General features: G+C 54.0%; 1 protein-coding gene across 2 annotated transcripts in view; it reads left to right on the forward strand.

Annotated features, from left to right (window-relative positions):
* IL11RA (interleukin 11 receptor subunit alpha) overlaps positions 1-7,032 on the forward strand; it is a 23,472-nt gene extending 16,440 nt beyond the window's left edge. For both annotated transcript variants that reach the window (XM_027665429.1, XM_027665431.1), the window contains exons 2-13: positions 1,761-1,860; positions 2,215-2,275; positions 2,393-2,559; positions 2,736-2,850; positions 3,716-3,748; positions 4,114-4,277; positions 4,418-4,581; positions 4,696-4,837; positions 5,274-5,369; positions 5,559-5,658; positions 6,287-6,366; positions 6,471-7,032. In XM_027665429.1, the coding sequence (XP_027521230.1) occupies positions 1,761-1,860; positions 2,215-2,275; positions 2,393-2,559; positions 2,736-2,850; positions 3,716-3,748; positions 4,114-4,277; positions 4,418-4,581; positions 4,696-4,837; positions 5,274-5,369; positions 5,559-5,658; positions 6,287-6,366; positions 6,471-6,487 (1,239 nt within the window). In that variant the 3' untranslated portion in view covers positions 6,488-7,032. The remainder of the gene's footprint in view (positions 1-1,760; positions 1,861-2,214; positions 2,276-2,392; positions 2,560-2,735; positions 2,851-3,715; positions 3,749-4,113; positions 4,278-4,417; positions 4,582-4,695; positions 4,838-5,273; positions 5,370-5,558; positions 5,659-6,286; positions 6,367-6,470) is intronic.
* Positions 7,033-19,832: the final 12,800 nt, after the last annotated feature.

Consider the following 19,832-nt stretch of genomic DNA (forward strand, 5'->3'; position numbering starts at 1 on the left):
AAAATCCACTCATTTCTGTCTTCTCTTTTTTCTTTTTTTTTTTCCATCGCCAAAATATTTTACTTTCAGGCCAAATGTTCCCAGTTACTTACCAGCATAGTTTTGGCAGAGACCTTTTAACTGATGTTTCTTGGGAACATTTCTACTGGTGGTTTGGTAGGAAAAGCTTATGACAGTCTCATGAAATTATTTACATTTTGGGCTTGTGTTTGAGGCTGCCTGGCATGTTCAGGACAGGGTTGATGTGGGGTGCCACATGCCTTCCCCCTTGCAGCAGATTGCCTTGTAGCTCTCGTTTCCTTCGCCAGGCGGTTTGGTCTGTGGCCATGGGCACCCGACCACAGGAGGGGAACCAGCAGCTGCTTTGGGGTGCCTTTGCTGGGCTGGAGCATCCATCCCTCCAGTCTCTCAGCTGTTGAACCCTGGGGGACACAGATTTATGCCTGCACTTGGGGCTGACAGGGAGCTCACTGCCTCCTGTGCCTGCAGCCCCTGTCTGCTTACACTTGAGAGCAGAGCCCAACAGTGTGAGTGTAAATAACAGGCCTGTCCCTTCATGAGGGGTGGGCAGAAGGGTCTTCTAGAGAGAAATTCTTAATTTCTGACTGATACAGACAGTGTGATGGTGCTGATAGGGACAGTGTGATGCTGGCCAGGATGGATGCCCTGGTGTAATGCTGGCTGGCACAGACAGGGTGATGTGGCTTGTTTGGGATGGACAGGGTGATGCTGTCTGGGATGGACAGGGTGACACTGACTGAGATGTGCAGTACTATGTAGATGAGACTAGATGCAGGGTAATGCTGGCTGATGCAGACAGGATGATGCTGGCTGGGGTGGATGACGTAAAACAATGCTGGCTGCAGTGGGCAGGGTGATGCTGGTAGGGTAGGACAGGGTAGTGCTGACTGTGTTGGCCAGGGTGATGCTGACTGATATGTGCAGGTTGGGATATGTATGTTTATATGTATAGGCTGGGATGGAAAGGGTGATGCTGGTAGGGAGACTCCAATCTGGGGCAGGGGTTGACCCATGAAGAGTTGGGTGCACATCCCTGACTCCACATCCCCTGCACTTCTCACCCCAGAGCCACTGATGATCTCTGAGTGCAAGGAAGGGATTTCAGGGCCATTCAGCCACAAATAGTCCAAAGGGGCCGTAGATCTACATGGAACCAGCCTCATGGACCAGATCTACATAGATCTACATGGACCAGCCTCACAGTGGGTGCAGGCATGGGCAGTGATGTAGGACTTGGTACAGCCTGAGTTTTCGCAGTCCTGCTCTCCATGGCTGTGTGAACCTGTTTAGATCTAACTGCTGTCTCCTTCCATGAAAATGCAGGCCAGAATTTCTCTTTGGTCCCTTCCCACTCCAGCTGCACTTTCATGGGTCTCTGGACCACCCTGGGACTGGGAGCCAGCCAAGGCTTCCAACACAGGATTGCAATGGCAAAGAACCCTTAATCCCGCCAACCCACACAACCCCAGGCTCCTGGTCAATGTTTGCCCTTTGCATATCCCCTCCAGACACAGGGACTGCCAGCAGCCAGGAACCAGCTGTGACTGTGGCACAGACCCTGCCAAATGTCACAGCTGGTGTGCTGGGATTTGGTCCTTATGCTGTCCCCAGCAGGATGGAATGAGACAAGAAGGAGATGCAGGGTCTATGGTCCTGCAGGAAGGCTCTGTGATGTGGACCCTACCAGTTGCCCTACTGCAGGGGATAACACCCTCTTTCTTTCTGCTCTGCCTCCCCAGATGCGCAGTTCCATCCCAGGCCTGGGCAGGGTGATGGTGTTCCTTGCAGCAGCCCTGGCATCAGCCTCCCTCGCCATCCCCGGGGGTTGGGGAGAGGAAGGTGAGCCCCCCACTGAGCCCCCCACATAGCCCCCCCCCCATCCCAGGCATGAGGACCCTGAGGGCACCCCATTCCCCCCAGACAGGAACAGACCTACCAGAACTAGGGCACTCATGGAACGCAGCCCTGTGGTGATGGGCATCCTCTGGCCAGTGCCCCCTTGCATCTGCTCGTTACCCAACCCCAGCTGGGACCAGTCCCTACTAGTCCTCCACTGTGGTACCTGTGTGAAGCAAGACCCCACAGCCAGTACCCACTGTGGGATACAGCCACAACCTGTCCACCTCCACTCCCAGCCCTGGCATGGGGTGTCATGGAGCGCTAACACTCATGTGGGGATATGTGTCCCTCCAGGTGTGCAGTATGGACAGCTGGGCTCAGATGTGACCCTGTCGTGCGCTGGTGCCCCTACTGGGTAGGTCTTTTCCATGTACACTGGAGGATTTATCCAATGGAATGGTTTACAGGGTGGGCCTGGGATGACCTGCCATTCCTGTCCTCTAATGCAGCCTGCCCGGTCTCTCCTCTCCAGGTCTCCAGTGCAATGGAGACGGGCAGGTGCTGCGGCACTGCCAGAGGGCTCAGCCATCCAGCAGGGAGCCCTGGTGCTGCCAAGTGCCAGCTTGGCCTCCATGGGAACATACAGCTGCCATGGCGAGGACGGTGGCCTCCTGCACGCCGTGTCCCTGCATCTGGGGCGTGAGTAGCGTGTCTGCAGGCTGGGCTATTGCGTGGGTGTCACCCCACTGGGATGGGTCAGTGATGCCTGCACCCCCGCCAAGGGCTTGCCAAAAGGGGTCTTTGGCATCTCTGTGTGCTGGATGTGCTGTGGGATGGGGCGCCCTCACTAACTATCACTTTCCCCTGGACCTCAGACCTGCCAGGAGTCCCGTTTGTGTCCTGCAGAGCATCTGACTACGAGAATTTCTCTTGCTCCTGGACCTCCAGTGTGGAGACCTTCCTCCCCACCAGATACATCACCACATACAGGTGATGTATCCCCACAGGGAATGGACTGGGGGGGTTATGGGGTGAGCTCTGGGTCCCAGCCAAGGTTGAACACCAAATCCAGCTGGCCATCCCACCCACACCCTGGGTTCACCTCCTACCTCGAGGACCATGCTGCACCCCTGAGCAGGTCATGTTTTGGGGTGAGCTAAGCTCCAAGCATTTAATTGCTACCTGGGAGGACCTAAGCATCACTGCGGGGCTGGCACAGGCAGGCTCCCGCCCTACTGACAGCTCTACCAGCACCAGAGGGACTGTAAAAGAGAAGCAGGTCATCTGCAAGCCGCTATGCTCCGGCATGCTTTGGAATGAAAGGAGCCCTGACAGCATCGCTGCTTCTAATTATCCCTGCGAGCCAAATTAGCGAGTGGCTTTGAAGTCCAACAGAGCTCATAAAGTACAGCCTTGCTGAAAGCTGCAAGAGCCAGGGGCTTGGTGCTGAGGGGGCTGCGTGGAGCATAAGGGGCTCTGCAGGGAGGGGGTAGTGAGAAGTAAGGGTTTTGGGGGGCTCTAGGGAGAGTGTGAAGCTGCTTTTAGCAGCATCTCTGTATCTTTGCTGCTGTGTGATGAAACTCCAGGCAGGGAAGGGAGTCCTCTGGGGAAGACCCTCTTGGACTCCACAGTCTCTTTTCCCTGGGACCCCCACCTCCTGCTGCCAGGCTGCTCACTAACAGACCTGGGTATAGTTTTAGTTCTGTCTCCCTTGCTGTCACATCTGCATAGATGTGGGAGTAAGGGGCTATTCTGCAGTGTGGAGACCCCTGTCTCTCCTCTGGGTCACAATGGGGTTGGCTTCATGCTGCCCCCTCATCCTCATCACCTGCTTTTTCATCTGTCTCCATGGCAGGAAGAAATCGCTGACAGGTGAAGAGAAGCGGAGGTAGGATTGACTCCCACCCTGCTCCTGCTCCCTTGGGACTGGGCCCCATCCCAAAGGCTCTGCTGCAGCCTTCAGCAGAGACCCCAAAGCAAGGGCTGGGGGTCCCCGTTGGGGAGCCATCTACCTAAGGCTGGGGGTTTGGGAGAAGGGCTTGCCCCATGAAGGGACCTTGCCAGGGGGACTGGAGCTGGGATGGGGGTCCCTTCTGTTGTGCTCAGAGGGACATGGTGGACTCTGGAAGGGTGAGTGCAACTGAGCCGGAGGGGCTGCCTCCTCCACTAGAGTCTTGGCGTGGAGGTCTCCCGTGGCACCTCCTTGGCAGTGTTGGGAAACTATGTGTCACCACCCTGCCTCCCCACCTACAGGAACAAGAATGGGCACGTGGGGCTGTGCCTGCAGGATCCATCCCGCCCTGGCACCTGCACCGTCCACAGGTCAGAGTTCTGGAGCTCCTACCGGATGAACATCACTGAGGTGAACCCCCTGGGCTTCAGCTACCGCCTCCTTGATGTCACCATGCAGGCCATCAGTGAGTCCCCATCCATCCCTCTGTCTGTCCCAGTGTTCATCCATCCCCTGGGCTGTTACATTGGGGTGACAGAGGGGAATCCAACCTCTCCCTGCATGGCAGTGCAGTGTGACAGGGGCTTTCTGTCCTCTCTCTCACAGTTAAGCCGGATCCTCCAGAGGGCTTGGTGGTGGAGCCCATTCCCCTGGCCCCGCGGCGGCTCCACGTGAGCTGGAAGTACCCCTCCTCCTGGCCCAAAGAACCCCACTTCCAGCTAAGGTTTCGGCTCCAGTACCGACCCGTCATCCACCGTTCCTGGTCTGTGGTAAGCGCTGTGGAAGGAAAGGCAAAGCTAGCATAGGAGCAGGATGTGGATGGGGCTGGAGAGGGCAGTGGGGGATGCCCCTGCCTGCCCCACACCTCCCCTCTGCTGGCACAGATAGAGACAGTGAACCTGTCAGAGGTTATCACAGATGCCTTCGCCGGGCTGGAACACGTGGTCCAAGTCAGTGCCAAGGATTTCCTGGATGCGGGGAATTGGAGCGAGTGGAGTGCAGAGGCCCGGGCAACACCAGTCAGAGGTGAGAGGGGGACAGGCTGCATCCCCCAGCAGCCCTACCATGTTGCACCATCCCTCCCTGAAGTCCCTCCAGCACCCTGAGCTGCCTCTTTCCAGTCACTTCTCCATGGCACCCATTCCTCCAAATACCAATCAGAGCAAGTCTCAGCTCCTGGACCACTTAAAGCTGGGAGACAGCACTGCAGGAGGACAAAACATCTCCCAGCCCATAGCAGATGTGCTGCTGTGCATAGCAGATGTACTGCTGCCGTTTGGGGATTGTCCCCTGCAGACTTGGGGCAGAGTGGGGTTCCCAGAGCACCACTAGCACCTTGAGGGCACCCTGGGGCTCGTGGGATCTCTGGGGCATAAAGGTACCTTCTTTGCTCCTCTCTGTGGGTCCCTGCAGTTCTGTGCATACTTTTGGGTGAATGTTTCCATCCCCTCTGTCCTTCCAGACCTGGCCACCACAGCAAGTGAAGAAACCACTACAGAGACCAGACTGGAGAGCCTGGCTGAGGAGCCCTCCCAGGCTCCCAACCCTGAGCCCATCAGTGAGTAGAGATGGGGTGGCAGTCAGGAGTGCCAGGGTGGGCAGATGTGTGATTTAGTGCAAGGGGAAGGGTCTCTTGCTCCATGCCCTTGTGTGGTTGGGCTGGTGGGGTGTCCAGGACCTTGCAATAGGGTCCCGCAGATGCTAGGGACTGTGGCATCCCTTGGCTGTGACAGTCTCTCTGTTCTAGACCGCAGTGACCCCTTGGAGAAGATGGCTGTCCTGGTGTCCCTTGGGATCTTTGCCTTCTTCGTTCTGGCTGCTGTTCTCGTCATCACCATCCTTATCTGGTAAGTTGGGTTTTGAGAGTGAAGGGTCTGTATAATTGCTGTCTCCATGCCATTCTTGCACCTGAACCCTCAGCATGGAGTGTCCTGTGTCCCCTGAGCCCTGCTCTAGGGTCCCTGCCAAGACAGACTTGATGCTCCATAGGGTGGTTTATGCTCCCCTTGCAATCCCCTGTCACATCCAAACCTATTCCCAGCACACTCAGTGCTGCCCAGTCTGCCTGGGGTCTTTCCAATGGGCCCAGATCCATGGGACCTTTCTCTGTATTCCCCAAAGATGCTGCTACTACTAACACCCCACCAAAGGCTCCAGCCTTGCTGGGGGCTCTCATGCTCCAGAGTCAGCGCAGACACCCCTTCATATGTTTTTGCTTCTTGAGAGTTCTACACTGGGCATTGCCCACTCTCCTTACCGTGCTGTCCCTCTGCTGTCAGTCCCTGTTCCCAGCTCAGTCCTCCTCTATCTCATGACCAGCTTCTGCTGTAGCCCTGGAGATGACCCGACAGAGAGGTTAAGCTGAGCTGGGCACAGATGGATGAGAACACAGAGCAGGATCACTGGGGTTGTGGGCAATCCCAATGCTCCGGGGAGCTGCTTGGGGTCTTCAGCCACTACTGCTCTTTTCCCCAGGCTCCGGATGAGGAAACATGGCAAGGACAAGACCAAACCCAACTTCTTGGTTGCTGCCACCCACTTGAAGGCACTACCAAGTGAGTCATGGTGCAGGGTGGGTAATGGGGCCAATGAGAGGCAGGGAGTGGGAAGCGGGGAGCAGGTCAGTGCCCCCTTGACACCCTGTCCTCTCTCTTGGCAGAAGCCCAGATCCTGTAGTGAGCCCTGGCTGATCCCTGCTCCCTGCACCTGCTTGCCCACATGTGGGACTTGATGCCACTGCTGGCCCCCAGGGATCCCACACCTCCTGGGTCACCCACAGCTGTGGACACTGCCAGAGCCCCCAACACCCTTGGGCTGCAGGATGGATCCTAAGGAGAGAGATTCTGGCTCCCAGGACCATTGGACTGCGCAAGCCCACCAGGAGCTGGCTGGAGTCACTTCAGGCTCAGGGTGACAGGCCAGCTCCACCTCTGAGCGCTGCTAAACAAATGGGGATAAGACACTGAGCCAGCCCCACTTCACTGCCAAGTGTTGAGGGGGATCATGGGTGTAGGCTCCCGGGGGTGCCGGGCATCAGTGAGCAGGGGGTGCTGAGCCTTGCCCGCCATCGCCCACCAGCCGCCAGCAGGCGGAAGAGAACTGCCCCCACCCCTTCCCTCTGCCCCTCTCCCCCATGCTGTGGCTGGATGGAGCAGTGATGCCAATAAAGGAGTTACGCCAATGTCCCCAGTAAAGGGGATATGCCATTGGCACTGCCTAGACAAGACCTTGCAGATGATGCTGGGCCAGGGGAGAGGTGAGTAGCACTAGGTGAGATGCCAGCTCAGAACGGTCCTTGCAGGAGGTGCACATCCAGCAGGGCTGGTCCCCAAGCCAGTCAGCACCCTCCCAAGATGCCTGGAGGGGCTGAGAGAGACCCTTACCCAGACCAGCCCTTGCTAAGTGCCAGAAGACAATGCAGGCAGCTGTGTGGGATGTCTCCCCTGCCTTCGCCAGCCCCGCAGCAGGGACAGGTCCCTCTGCACAGCCCTCCTCGCTCTGCATGTGGCCCCCTTGCTGCACATCGACGCAGCCCCTCTAATGGCTTCCATGTGTTGGCACCACCCGACCCCTGTGCTCAGTGCCAGCAGCCCAACAAGATCCAGATGGAGCTGGATGGAAATTCAGACAGCAGCGACACATGGAGCACAGGGAGCAAAGCCAGTGCAGGGTGGGTCCCTCCCAGTTGGATCCTGAGGTCCTGCCTGTGAACCAGGGATGCAGAGAGAGCCTGGAATGGGGGCACCCCCCAAAAGGATACTTGTGAGGACTGGGTTGGAGGGCACTGGGGCAGGATGTGCCTTTGCACATCTTGTGTGCCCGCACTGGGTGCCCGGGGTGTGGGGTCATGAGGGCTATCCATGCTTGGCTTTGTGGGGTCCCAGGCCCTCACTGTCCCTTGTGAGCATGGTTACTCAGGCTGGAAGAGATAGGGGTCAGCCTGCTATCTATCATGTGCTAGTTGGGGTGGCACTCCTTGGACCGGAGCAGGGCTCTCCACAGTGTAAATATGGTAAGTCACCAAGCTGGGGAGGTATAAGGAGCCAGATCCTGCCTGGACTTTTGGGCTCAGCAGCCACATCCCCTCTCCCAGGTGAGCTGTGTCACGTTGCCGTCATCTGCTGGATTCAGCTCCTTGTCATCCGACCCAGGCACCACACATTCTGACGTGTCACGATCACCCTTGTCTGTTCTCAGTCCCCAGCGTGGCATGGGAGGCCTTTACCACCTGAAATCCTATCACCAGCAGATCCCACTCCTCTGCCGCTGTGGAGGGCTGTGGTTGTCCAGAGATGCTGTGGAACACAGGTGATGTGCATCCCATAGCTGTGGCTCCAGTGTTTGCAAACAGTTCGGTAGTTTCCGGCATCTGGTGCTGGTTTAGAGACTGACGCCTGCTCGAGATGTAGCAGCACAGCAGCCAGAAAATGGGAGAGGGTGTGAGACAGCAGCTCTGGCCTCTGTATCCTGCCTACATACTAGCTCCAGGAAGTTGCTGCTGGCAAGGGGAAGCAGGGACCACCAGAGCCTCACATGTCTGCAAGGAAACATGTACCTGCGTTGTGCAGACAAGCTCAGGTGGGTAAATGAGAAATGACAGGCAGAGGGGATTCAAAGATCTACTCTCCCCACGTGCCAAGCCCTCTGTCCCCTTCCTTAGCTGGGGCTTGCCTGGCCAGGTGGTGGTGACACCCACTTCTGGTGACCGCGGCAGCTTGAGGGCAGGAGATGCACATCTGGTCCTCAACACTACATCCTGCTGCCCATGACCCTGGAGGGTGACCACTTTCCTCTCTGATAGAAGCTTTAGAGTCAGGACCTGCCACCCTTTTGGCAGCTGGAGATACCAAGAGCAGGCATGAGGTCTGCATGCCACTGCAGACTCCTGTATGCCTGCACTGCGACTGTCTTTGGGATGTCTCATGGCTCAGGTCCGTGCCCCAGCAGCTTGTGAATGTGACACACAGGCCTTGGGGACCTGAAGGAAGCAGCATATTCTGTGCTTTAGGGAATAAAGATGCACTCCCAGTTGCCCAAGGGAAGGATGCACTGGCTCTGGACATGGGCAGACAGGGCTTTCCACTGAACCAGGGAGCAGGCAATCTGGAATAAAGGAGAGGGATCCAGATGCCAAAATCAACTTTGCCTTCAAGCGGTGGAAGAAAAACAGGAAGGGACAATGAGAGCAGCCCCAGTGCCGGCACCTCCCTGTCCCACTGTGGGCCAGGACACTTCCTCCAAGGCTTGGGCTCTCTGGTGGCTCATGCAGCCACTGGATGAGCAGGAGGCTTCCTGCTGCAGGCTGGAGCCCTGCCTGGATGGACTCTGCCCCAAGTAGGCAGAGCACATCCAAACTTGCCTTGCTGCTGTATCCCATCCTCCCCAGGCTGAATGCTGTGCCAAGATCACTGGGGGAGCTGGTACAAGCCAGGCCTGGGGATGCTGAGGCTTTGCCAGGTCAAAGCAGCCTATGATCTGCATCCAGAGGGAGCAGGGGTGGATCCAGCTCCCTGGCATGGGAACTGGGACCAGCCCAAGACCAGCAGGAGAAGAGTGCGGGAGAACATGGCCTGGAAACTATTGGGTGTAAAAAAATTCCATCAGGCAATGCCACATGGGAATGTCCCCAGCACTGAGAAGCAGACAGGTCTGTCTCTGTGTCTCTATCCTGCACAGGATGGCCCCATCCATGTCTCAGGCAGGGGCTCATTTGGGAATGTTATAACCTTGGCAAGAGCCTTTGCAGCAGGGCACTGGTTGTGGGCGGTTGTGCACTGGTGCCTGGGTTGTTTGACTGCCACCAACTCTCCCAAATTTCTGAGCTGGCCCTCAGGACTAGCCTCCTCCTCTCCCTGCCCTCCTGCCAGGTTCAGCCTGCATTGTGCAGGGGAGGAGGCGAGTTGCACAGGACTGTGAAGCAAAACAGTCTCAACTTACCTCTCATGGCTGCTTCTGCTTCCTTCTCTGCCAAATACTGAACCACGGAAAGAAGTAAAAGCAGCTTTGGCAGATCGTGGCAGACATAGGGCCATGAAACATATATATGTGTATATATATATATATACACACATGTATATGTGTATGTATATGTATGTGTGTATGTGTATGTGTAGATATATAGATGTGTGTCACGAGGTGACGTAGAAAGCACACGGTACATACACAGTGGTTCAGCAGGGAGGGAAGGATGCATGTACAGAGGGAAGGAGACGTGCAGATGTATAGACGGATGTATGGATAAGCAGCTTGGACACCCAATTACCATCCTAAGCATCAAAGATGCTCACCGTGCAGGGCCTGATTTGTGAAGATGGGTGAGAGGCCCACAGGCAGAGCAAGGTTGGTGTTTGGGAACAAGCCTTGGGTGTGACCCGTGCATCCAGACCCTGTGGAAGTGGTATCACAGCTGACAGAGCCTAAATTCTAATCAGTGTAGGTCCTGAGAGTATTGAGGAGAGCACAGGGCATCTCCAGAGGGATTGCATCCCTCTCAGGAGCCACTTCCATCTTATATTGCCCAGACACTGGGAGAGTGGGAACAGCACGGACCCTGCCCAGGGATACAGTGAATCCAAACGCAAAGGCTTTAAGAATGCAGTGAGGAACATTCACCCTGATCACAGCTTTCATCTCATCTGCATGTGGGATACCTCTGCCTGGGAACTTGTTAGAGGGTCCAAATGCTCTAGAAATCCCTGAGATCCCCCATACTCCCTCTTCTTCATCTACCTTCCTATCTAGCTGCCACAGGCCTGAAAATTTCTTGCCCATTATCAACTGTGTCCTGAAAGAGAGAAGGGGGAGACATCACCTGCTGGGCCAGATGTGCTGTCACCCAAACACATGTGGAGAGGTGAGAGGCGTGAGACATCTCTTGCTGCTGTATTTTTGGTTTCTCCCTGCAGGAGTGGGTTGTTTCTTTTCTTCCTGGGGCTGGCCCCTTCCTTGCCTCTAGGATGATTTTGGTCTTTCACAGACAGCAAATGCCAAGCACGTGCCCACAGAGATGTTGGGAGTCTAAAGACAACAGCTCAACTTTGCCCAAGCACTGCTGCTCGTGATGCTGTCAGGAAGTGGCTGCTCCCTTCTCAGAGCAGCAACAGCAGCTCTTTGGATGAGCTCATGGAGCTCATGACTTTCCTGCCAGCTTTTTTTTTTTTTCCTCTTTTTCTTTGCATGAGAAACAGTCCTGTTGTCCAATCAAGAGTTCCCAGTGTTTTGTGTGCCTGCTGTGAAGTGTGGTGGCACTAGGGGACACATGCAGTCACACTGCTTTTTGCAGCAGTGCCCTCTGCATGTTTCTCGTGCACACATTTCTGCTGTGCAACATGAGGGCCGTACACCCGTGATGTTTCTGTGTCACTTGCTCTGAGGAGATGATCTCCTCCCTTCCCCAAAGTAGAAGCCTTCTCCTCCAGTTGTCTCCAGAGCCTCAGGGTCTACACCAGATTAGGATATGCTTGGGGAGCTTCCCTTTGGAGGAACAGGGAGCCTCTCTCCCTGCTCTCCTCCCACCAGCCTCACTTTGTGGTCCTCTTCATCCACTGCCACATCAGCTGCTTTGTCTGCATGGGCAGAACAAGCAAATAGAGGTTATGGACTGCATAGCCCACTCCTACACAGGAGCTTCTCAATCAGCTGGGTCACTCAGGTGCTCCCCAGGTTTCCAGGATTGCATGAAGCAGGCACTGGGTAGACATAGCATTGTATGGCTGGGCCTTTCTCTGCATCCTGAAAATGATGGGCCAGAGTCAAATGTGCCTCTGGGAGTCTTACGTGGCTTTGCAGGTTTATAACACACAAGCCTTCCCAGCATACAGGCAACTCCCAGCCTCTTTTCCGCACTGGAAGATCCACTAGATGTGGCAGCAGCTGAGCTCCACATGCGTGCTGGGCACTAGCATAGCCACCTCTGTGCTGATAGATCTGGAGGGGGTAAGATGCCAAAAGTACCAGGTCCGTGTCTACACCTGGGATCCCTTCCTGGGATGGTGACTGATCTCCAGAAGGATCTGCAGACCTTGAAGGCACTGATTCCCAGGAGAAGTATGCTGACCTGGAAAGCGCAAGTACTCAGGGAGATGCTTATCTGGAAGGCACTGATGCCAGAGAGGATGCTGACTTGGAAGGTGCTGATTGCCAGTGCCAACCTGGAAGGCACTGATTCCTGGGAGGATGCTAACCTGGAAAATAGTGACGCCTGGGAGGATGCCAACCTGGGGCAATCCCCAGGGCTTGCTAACCTGAAAGGCACCATTTATCCAGAACATGGTGCTTTTCCCCCTACTCCAGAGCACTCCCCACTTATGCTGGGCACCAGCTCAGCCAAGGACCACTTCAAGGGGTTGGGCTAGGGATCCGCTCTCAGGAAGGCATCTGTGGCTGGCAGCAAAGAGACTGGTGACCTGCCTGCAGGAAGCTAAGCCAGCACCACTTCTCACAGTTTCCCTCCTCTCCGCAACTCCCCACTGGGGCTGGGAGTCGCTGCCTAGCTATGGGTGAGGGGGAGTGTGGCCCCCAGCTACTGCCAAAACAACCCCGAGCCCCCATCCTTCTGCAGGCAAATAAGATACGCAGACTCTATTTTCCCACTAGATGGCAAACATTGCCTTCGGAACAGCCTTTGGAGGAATTAGGTCCATCACTGTGCAAGGAGGCTGAGAAAACCCTCAGGGCAAAGCCCTGGGAGTGAAGGACCTGAGGCTGCTTCGGAGTGGGGCTAGCAGTGGTAGGGACCCTGGCATGCTCTTCATCTTGCTTTTTCTGTCGTTTTTTATTGTTTTCCTTTCCTGCCTGCCTAGTTTCTCCCTGGTCCTGGAAGACCATTCCCTTTCCCTGTGCTGGTGGGACAGAGCACCCCGAGCTTTCAGGAGAGGCATCTGGTTAACCCTGGGTAGCACCTTGAATTTCCACAGCCACAGAGTGAAGCCCAGAAGCTTTGGTGGGAATCAATTATGCTGTGGTTTGCGAACCAAAGGCGTGCTCATTCCTCCTTGCAAGCCCACAGGTCCACAGGCAAGACATTACGCTGGGTGTAAATAAAGGAGGCAGGGATGAAGGCTGTGCATATGGATGTGTACATTTGTCTAAGATCTGCCAGCTCAGATATATTTCCAGGCTTGTTTATGTTTGTTTGAATTCAGATCCAGATTTTCCCATGGTCTCTGTATTAACCTCGTGCAGAAGTTTCCTGAGCGTTTGCTGCTGGCCCTGGCAGTGCTGCAATATTACTGTGCGGTTAAACATCATGTGTCATAGCTAATGAAGGAGCCAACTGTGGATGGTAAATGTTTAATATGGACAAATCAAGCCAATTAGACAATGTCAAGAGAAAAGTGTGTCATCTCAGCTATGTCTGTCCTGTGTGGAGGAGGGAATTTCTGGGAGGGTAGAACCCCAGCTGCTGCAGGATCAGCAGCTCCTAACACCAGCCAAGGGTAAAGGCACTGTATGCAGGTCTTCCTGCAGACCCCAGTCCACCATGGAGGTGCCTTCACCTGGGGGATGAACATAACCTCTTAAGAGGAGGATTTGTTTCTGAAATGAAGATCTCTGGGTGGCCAGAGGTGATGGCAGCTGTCTCCAGCACAGAGCTGCAGAATGAGAAGTAAATCATCCCACTTGAAGCACTCCTTGGAGACCCCCAACAGGACTCCTGGCCGTTCACAGCATGCTGCATGCTTTTGTGGCAAGTTTGTGGCCCCAGAGCTCAGCAGTGCTCAGACAGGAGCACCAGGGAGCCCCATTGGTGAGGTTCCCAATGGCAGCTCCCAGCTAAACACTAATTAACTAATGGCAGCGGCTGCCTTCCATCCACAAAGCATTCCAGAGCCCTGCTCCTGGCAGCAGGAAACTGCCTCGGTTTCCTGCCCAGTCACACAGTTTGCTATCATTTAGACTTTGGTGAGAACAGTTCTTCAGGTATCCTGGCCACTTCCTTCAGGTGGGGATTATTGCCTCTTCTTCTGTGAGGGCTGGAGAGTCCCTCACAGGGCTGTTTATAGTCAGAGAGAAAAATCTAGAAGTTTAAAGGAAAAGAGTGACTGGGGAACAGAAACTGAGGGAGTTGTCAGGAGCCAGTTTGCAGCTTGTGGCTCAGGGCTGCAAGCCAGTGAACCATCGTGACAGCCACTAATCCACAACCCAAGCAGGTAGAAAGCCCTTCTGGCCTTTTCCAGCTGGGCTCCCTGTGTTGGTACGTGCTGAAGCCTGGGGGTATGGAATTAGGGCAGAAGCAGTGACAACATGGATGGTGTGGGCTCTGGTGCACCCCTGTTGCTTGAGGCTTCTTATCCATTTGCCAATCTCAGAGCCTCTGAAGGCAGCCAAGAAGTTAAGCACAGATGCGGATACTTCACTCCTGAAGTTGAGACTTACTGATCCAGGGGGATTTGACCCCCAGTTTTGTCCTGAGGACACCAAGGGATGGACAAGTCCCCTTGCCTGAGGATGTCAGATCCTTGCTTTGATGTGTGCTGTTTTGGCCCTTCTCTGTAAGCCCAAGGTTCTGGGGTGGTTTTCATCAAACACTTCCTGCCTCTGCATGGCATCTCTAGCCGATGACAGGCTGCCACGGGCAGCAGCCACCCTCCCACCCTGCAGCCTTATTTTAGGCCCTGTCTCAGATCCCTGGAGGCTGGACTCTGTCAGTGCTGAGCGCTCCCAAGATAACCAGCAAACCAGGGACTCCGGAGCAAACTAGGAACCGTGTCCTCTCCTGCCTGCAGCAGAGTGACACCATCCCTATCCCTCAGCTAGTGCTGCCGGGTGAAAATGTCCTCTAAGCCTGAAGCTGCCAATGCTTCTGAAATTCTGGTAGAGATGCAATGGGCTACTCTGAGTAAGGACTTGCACCTCTTTCCCAGTGGCCTTTCCCCACGTCTTGGCCACATGCATGGTGGCAGAGTCAAAGGGGCTTTACTGGGGCTGCTGGGGACTGTGGGGCTGGGCATTCCCTTCGTGCTGGTTCAGATCCTCCAGTAGGTGATAGATGAGAGGCACGAGCAAGTGAGGTTGCTGAAGGAGCTGGGGAAATGCTTTTGCTGTTTGCAGAGTTGAGGGATGAGCCTCTCCAGACCCATCTGGCCTTGCTCTTCACAGGAGTAAAGGCAACAACCCACCATGGCACACGGAGAGCCCCAGCAGAAGCACCTTGCAGAAACCAACACCCAGGTCTGTAAAGAAAGGAGTAGGCACCCTCCAGCTACATCCACCCTTGGAAATTGGCTCTGCCAAGGACTGCTTTCTGGTTGGGTATGCTGTCTGCCCACGGGATTAGGCTACCTGATCTGGGCCAAAACCTGCCAGAAATGACGCTCACAGTGTTTCAGCACAAGGAGACATTTTGCTTGAGCTGCTGTCACCTCTGCAGCTCTGATGCCCTGCAGTGGGCACCACTATGTCTCCAGGGCACTGGGACCGTTGAGAAATTCAGACTCCTGCCTATGGCCTGGCTAAAGAGAACTACTGAGTTCAGGGGGCCATTGGGAGGATAAATTGAAAGAAGCACGGTAGCATTTCTGTGGCACCATTGCAAGGGTGGCAGCCTATTGTGGTCTGACAGGAGGGGAACCCAGCAGAAACCAAAGCCTCAGAGAGGGGTGGGGAAAGAGGAAGAAGTCAGTGTTGATGGTTCCGATCCTGCAGTGGGTTAGCGGCCTCCACTTCCTGTGGGATTTTGGGTGTTTGCTTATTCTTGCTGCATGAGCATAGGAACTTGGCTCTGGTCCAGGGCCTAGTTTTGCAGACAGTAACCTCTTTCTCTGCCTTTTTGCACCACAATCCTTTAAAAATGGCAGTTCCTAAAGCTGTGGCCTGAGGATCCACAGTGAAGGCTTGACAGGTGATCTACAGACCTTCTTCACCTCTGTAGTGCTGCCTGCTCTGCAGGGCTGGAAACCTATGAAAGAGTCAGAACTGGGATCTGGAGCCCAGAGGAAGTGTACTAATGCCTGAAAAGTCATGGTTTCATTTCTTCCAGAAGGAAAGTTCTTTTGTTTTTATCTTTCTTCGAAGAAAAGAAGCAGAAAGGATCTGACACCTTTGCTGGGACATCGGCTGCGAAGGGAAGTGCAAGTTCCCTTTCCACAGGCTCCAGCACAGCCCATGGTGACCACTACTGCAATTCCCCTGTTATAATAATCCCTATACCCTTCCTCAAAGCACAGCTAGGATCCAGAAAGTAAGCAAAGCAAAAGAAAAAAAGAAAAAAGACAAAGGGCTAGTGGTTGGCGTGATGGGCAGCAGAAACCCCATGAGGTGCAAGAAGGGAGTGTTGCCCTCCTGGGTATTGAGTCTTGCTCCTGACACACCAAGGGAAGCCCAGCTTCTTGTTATCTCTAGGATCTGAATTTTGGATGTCTCACATCTCTGCAGTGTTCCTCAGCTTTGCCAAAAGTAGCAAGGAGACAATGTAACCCCATTGCCCCCCTCTGCTCAAGGCTGGTGCCGGGGGTGACCAAGTACCTCTCCAGCCACACAATCCATCAGCAGGAAAAGAGAAATTAGCATTGCCAGTGCAAGAAGAAAGAGGGCAAGACTGAGACATGGGGGTTGCAAGCGTCCCTGCAAGGATATGAACCTGCATCCTACCACTCTGAGCATTTACACAAATGTACCCAGGACTGTGTAACCTCTAAACCTGAGCAGGCTGTAAAAATGGGAACAAGGCAACAAGTTCTTCCTTGATCATTTAGATTTATCTTCACTTCTTTTTCCTTGAAGACAGTTACCAGGCTGAGTTTCTGTATCTTGTACCCAATAAAGATACTGAAAGCCCTTCAATCTACTGCTGCATAATCAGAAGCTTATTTTACTACAGAGGTAAATGACGCTGGAGTGAAATATTAGCTGTGCATGGCTTGAAGCTCACTGGAAAACATCCTTAAGTAGCTGGGAAATATTCACTGGCGTGCAGTTGGGGCAGGCTGTGCAGGCCAACCTTGCCCCATCTCTGGCTGCAGACCAGGTGGCTTTCAGTGTCCTCAGACAGGTACAATGGGCCGTGCACAGCCTTGTGACAACCTCCAAGTGTGCCAGGAGGGTGGGGTGTATTTTTGTTGTGCCAGGAGGGGTGAACCCAGTGAATGTGTCTAAAGCACTGATGTGATATCAGCTCTGAACTGACCCTGCCTTACATGTACCAGCATGCGACCTTAAAAGAGAGTAGCAGAGACCCACCAGGATGGAGATTTTGGCTTCCTCCCATGCTTGCTGTGTTCTGTGCAAGCTCTTCTACCATAAGCGGCGGAGAAGAGAAGGCTTAGAGGCGACCTCATCACTCTCTTCAACTACCTGAAGGGAGGTTATAGCCAGGTGGGGGTTGGTCTCTTCTCCCAGGCAACCAACAATAGGACAAGGGGACATGGGCTCAAGCTCTGCCAGGGGAGGTTTAGGTTAGATGTTAGGAAGAAATTCTTTACAGAGAGGGTTATCAGGCATTGGAACGGCCTACCCAGAGAGGTGGTGGATTCACCATCCCTAGAGGTTTTTAAAAAGAGATTGGACGTGGCCCTTAGTGCCATGATATAGTAATTGGAGTTGGATCAGGGGTTGGACTTGATGATCTTGGAGGTCTTTTCCAACCCAATCTATTCTATGATTCTATGATTCTATGTCGCCTGTGCTAAGCTCCCACTGCCTACCTGCAACCACTGCTGGTGTTGAGGGAAGTTTGGGAGATAGTTCTCTTTGTTCTGTGTTTGTGAGAGAAGGGAGTTAAGGAGAGAAAGGCTTATAGACCCATCCCAGCACATCACAGTTCCTTGAGACGGCGTTTCCAGCAAAGACAAATATTACAAGACCAAAGCATGGCTCTCCTGTCCTGGAGGATTGTAGCAGTGTCTTTGTGGGATTTTAGGGCAGCAGAGAAGGAAAGAGAGCACTGAAGCATTTGTCATGGCCAGTGTAGGCACCATGGCTTCAGTTTCTGCACAGCAAAAGGAGCATCAGCTCCCAGACCCCAGGGACATGCCAGCCACGTGTGCCTGTCCAAGCCACACAGGAACTGTTACTCCTGCAGGTGCTGTTCAGAGACTCAGACCTACAGTAGATCCTGAAGCCCTTACAGGATCTAAACACACCAGGTAGGCAATGAGTGGAAGAGCTGATCTGTTGCTCCATTACATGGGGAAGGTGGAGAGGGACAGAGAGTGACATACAGAAGACCATGGCAGGGTCCCAGTAGAAGGATGAGCCTGTTGTCACTGCAGAGCAGAGCTCTACAGTGTCATTCCCCCATAACCAAGGTGCTCCTGTGCTCAGAGCAGCAACCACGTCTGCCTGATAAACTCTCTAATATAGGCGGTAGCAATCTCCTCTGCTGGCTTGGCTCCTCCGCCCTGGGACACGCTGGTGACTAGGGGTATCTTCCCAGAAAATCCCTTGCCCCTTCAGAAATGGTGTTTGGGTTGCAGCAGCAGCAGCTGCAAGAAATTTAGATGGAGGACAGGCATCTCTCAGAGCAGCCTCTTATTTTGTGCCAACCTCTGAGGCTTATCATGTTCACCCCAAGCACCCCTGTCCACAGAAAACATTTAAATATAAAAAAAACCAAATGCAAAACAAACAAAAAAACCCAACCAAAACCCACTAACAACAACCAAACCACAAAATGCTTAAAATGTGTTGGAGTGACCCATTAGCATTTTTCAGTCCACAGTCAGCACCAGATGTGGTCCAGGACTAAAGACAGCCCTACCTATGCATTGTGACCGGACTCCTGCCTGCCCTGGATACCTTCAGGCAAAGTCCTCTCCAGCTCTTTTATCTCTGCTGCCTGTTTCTGTGGGTATCCAGGATGTACTGGCACACACCCACAGCCCGGAATGTCTCCATGTGACAGCTAGCCTTGGACTTTGCCTGCCTGAACAAAAACAAGAAGAGGCTCAGCGGTGCTTTCCTTCTTCCCAGTGGGTGGCTGTCTTTTTCTGCTGGCCAGGATTTTTCAGGGAGTCAGGGACATTGGGTTAAGCATTGCTAGGGCAGGGCAAGATGCCAGGAGAGCTCTTGTTCCTGTAGGACAGGAGGTCAAAGGACCAGCACACTCCCTCCCGGACAGTGCTCACGACTCCTCCACCTAAAGCCACTTCCTCAGGATGTAAGAAATGCTGGGTAGGTGAAGCCCTCCTGGGGGTGAGGGGCAGGGAAGAGCCTCTGCTGGTACTCCTCATCCCAGCCTCCTGGCGGGTGACTCATCAAGCAGGGTGTTTGGAAAAGGCAGCAACTAAGAGGCATCCACCCCAGGACCTGTGAGGCCGGTCATAGGACACCAAAAAGAAAGATGAGAGCAGGTTAGTTACACTCTCTGATGATTCAGAAGAGTGGCAATATACATTTTTTACAAGAATAAATGGATGTAAAAGGTATTGGGTGAAATTTTGCAGTGCAAAGCATGGAGGAAACAGTCCAAGAGCAGCACTGCTGGGTCAGGACAGAGGCTCTATCACTCTGTCTCTCTCTCCAGCTGAGACCACCACTAGGTACGTAGGAGAAAGCAGAAGACACAGTGGAAACCAGAGTTATCCTTCCCTGCCACTCCTCCCAGCACACTGGAATCACCAGTACAGGAGCTTCCCCAGGTGTGGTTTATGTCAGAACCAGGTGCACCCACCTCTGGTGGGTTTTTCCAGCCCATGGCTGTGCCTCATCAGTGCTCTGTGCTGAGAGTTCAGTGGATTGTCTGCAGAGAGTGTGGAAAGAGTACTGCTATGGGCTTTAAACTTCAACCTGAGCATTTCAGGGATGGACATGGAACAAAAGCCTCTGGGTTGGCCCCAGCAGTGCTGCAGTGGGCTTTAAGGAGGAGATTTCTAGTCAAATTTGACAGGGCTCCTGGGTCAGCCTCCCTGAAGGAGAAGGAGGGTTTAAAAGACCTTCAGGGATTCCATGGGGTCACTACACTTTGAGGGGACTGTGGTAGCGCTGTGAGAATGGAGGGGAGCTCAGAGCCTCATTAGGCTTCAATGCTGCCAGTTTCTGCCAGTTCCTTTACAACAGTTTAGGGGTCTGGCTAACACTAGGA

This window comes from Corapipo altera, unplaced genomic scaffold, assembly GCF_003945725.1.
Source record: "Corapipo altera isolate COAL_440 unplaced genomic scaffold, ASM394572v1 61045, whole genome shotgun sequence".
Taxonomy (NCBI): domain Eukaryota; kingdom Metazoa; phylum Chordata; class Aves; order Passeriformes; family Pipridae; genus Corapipo; species Corapipo altera.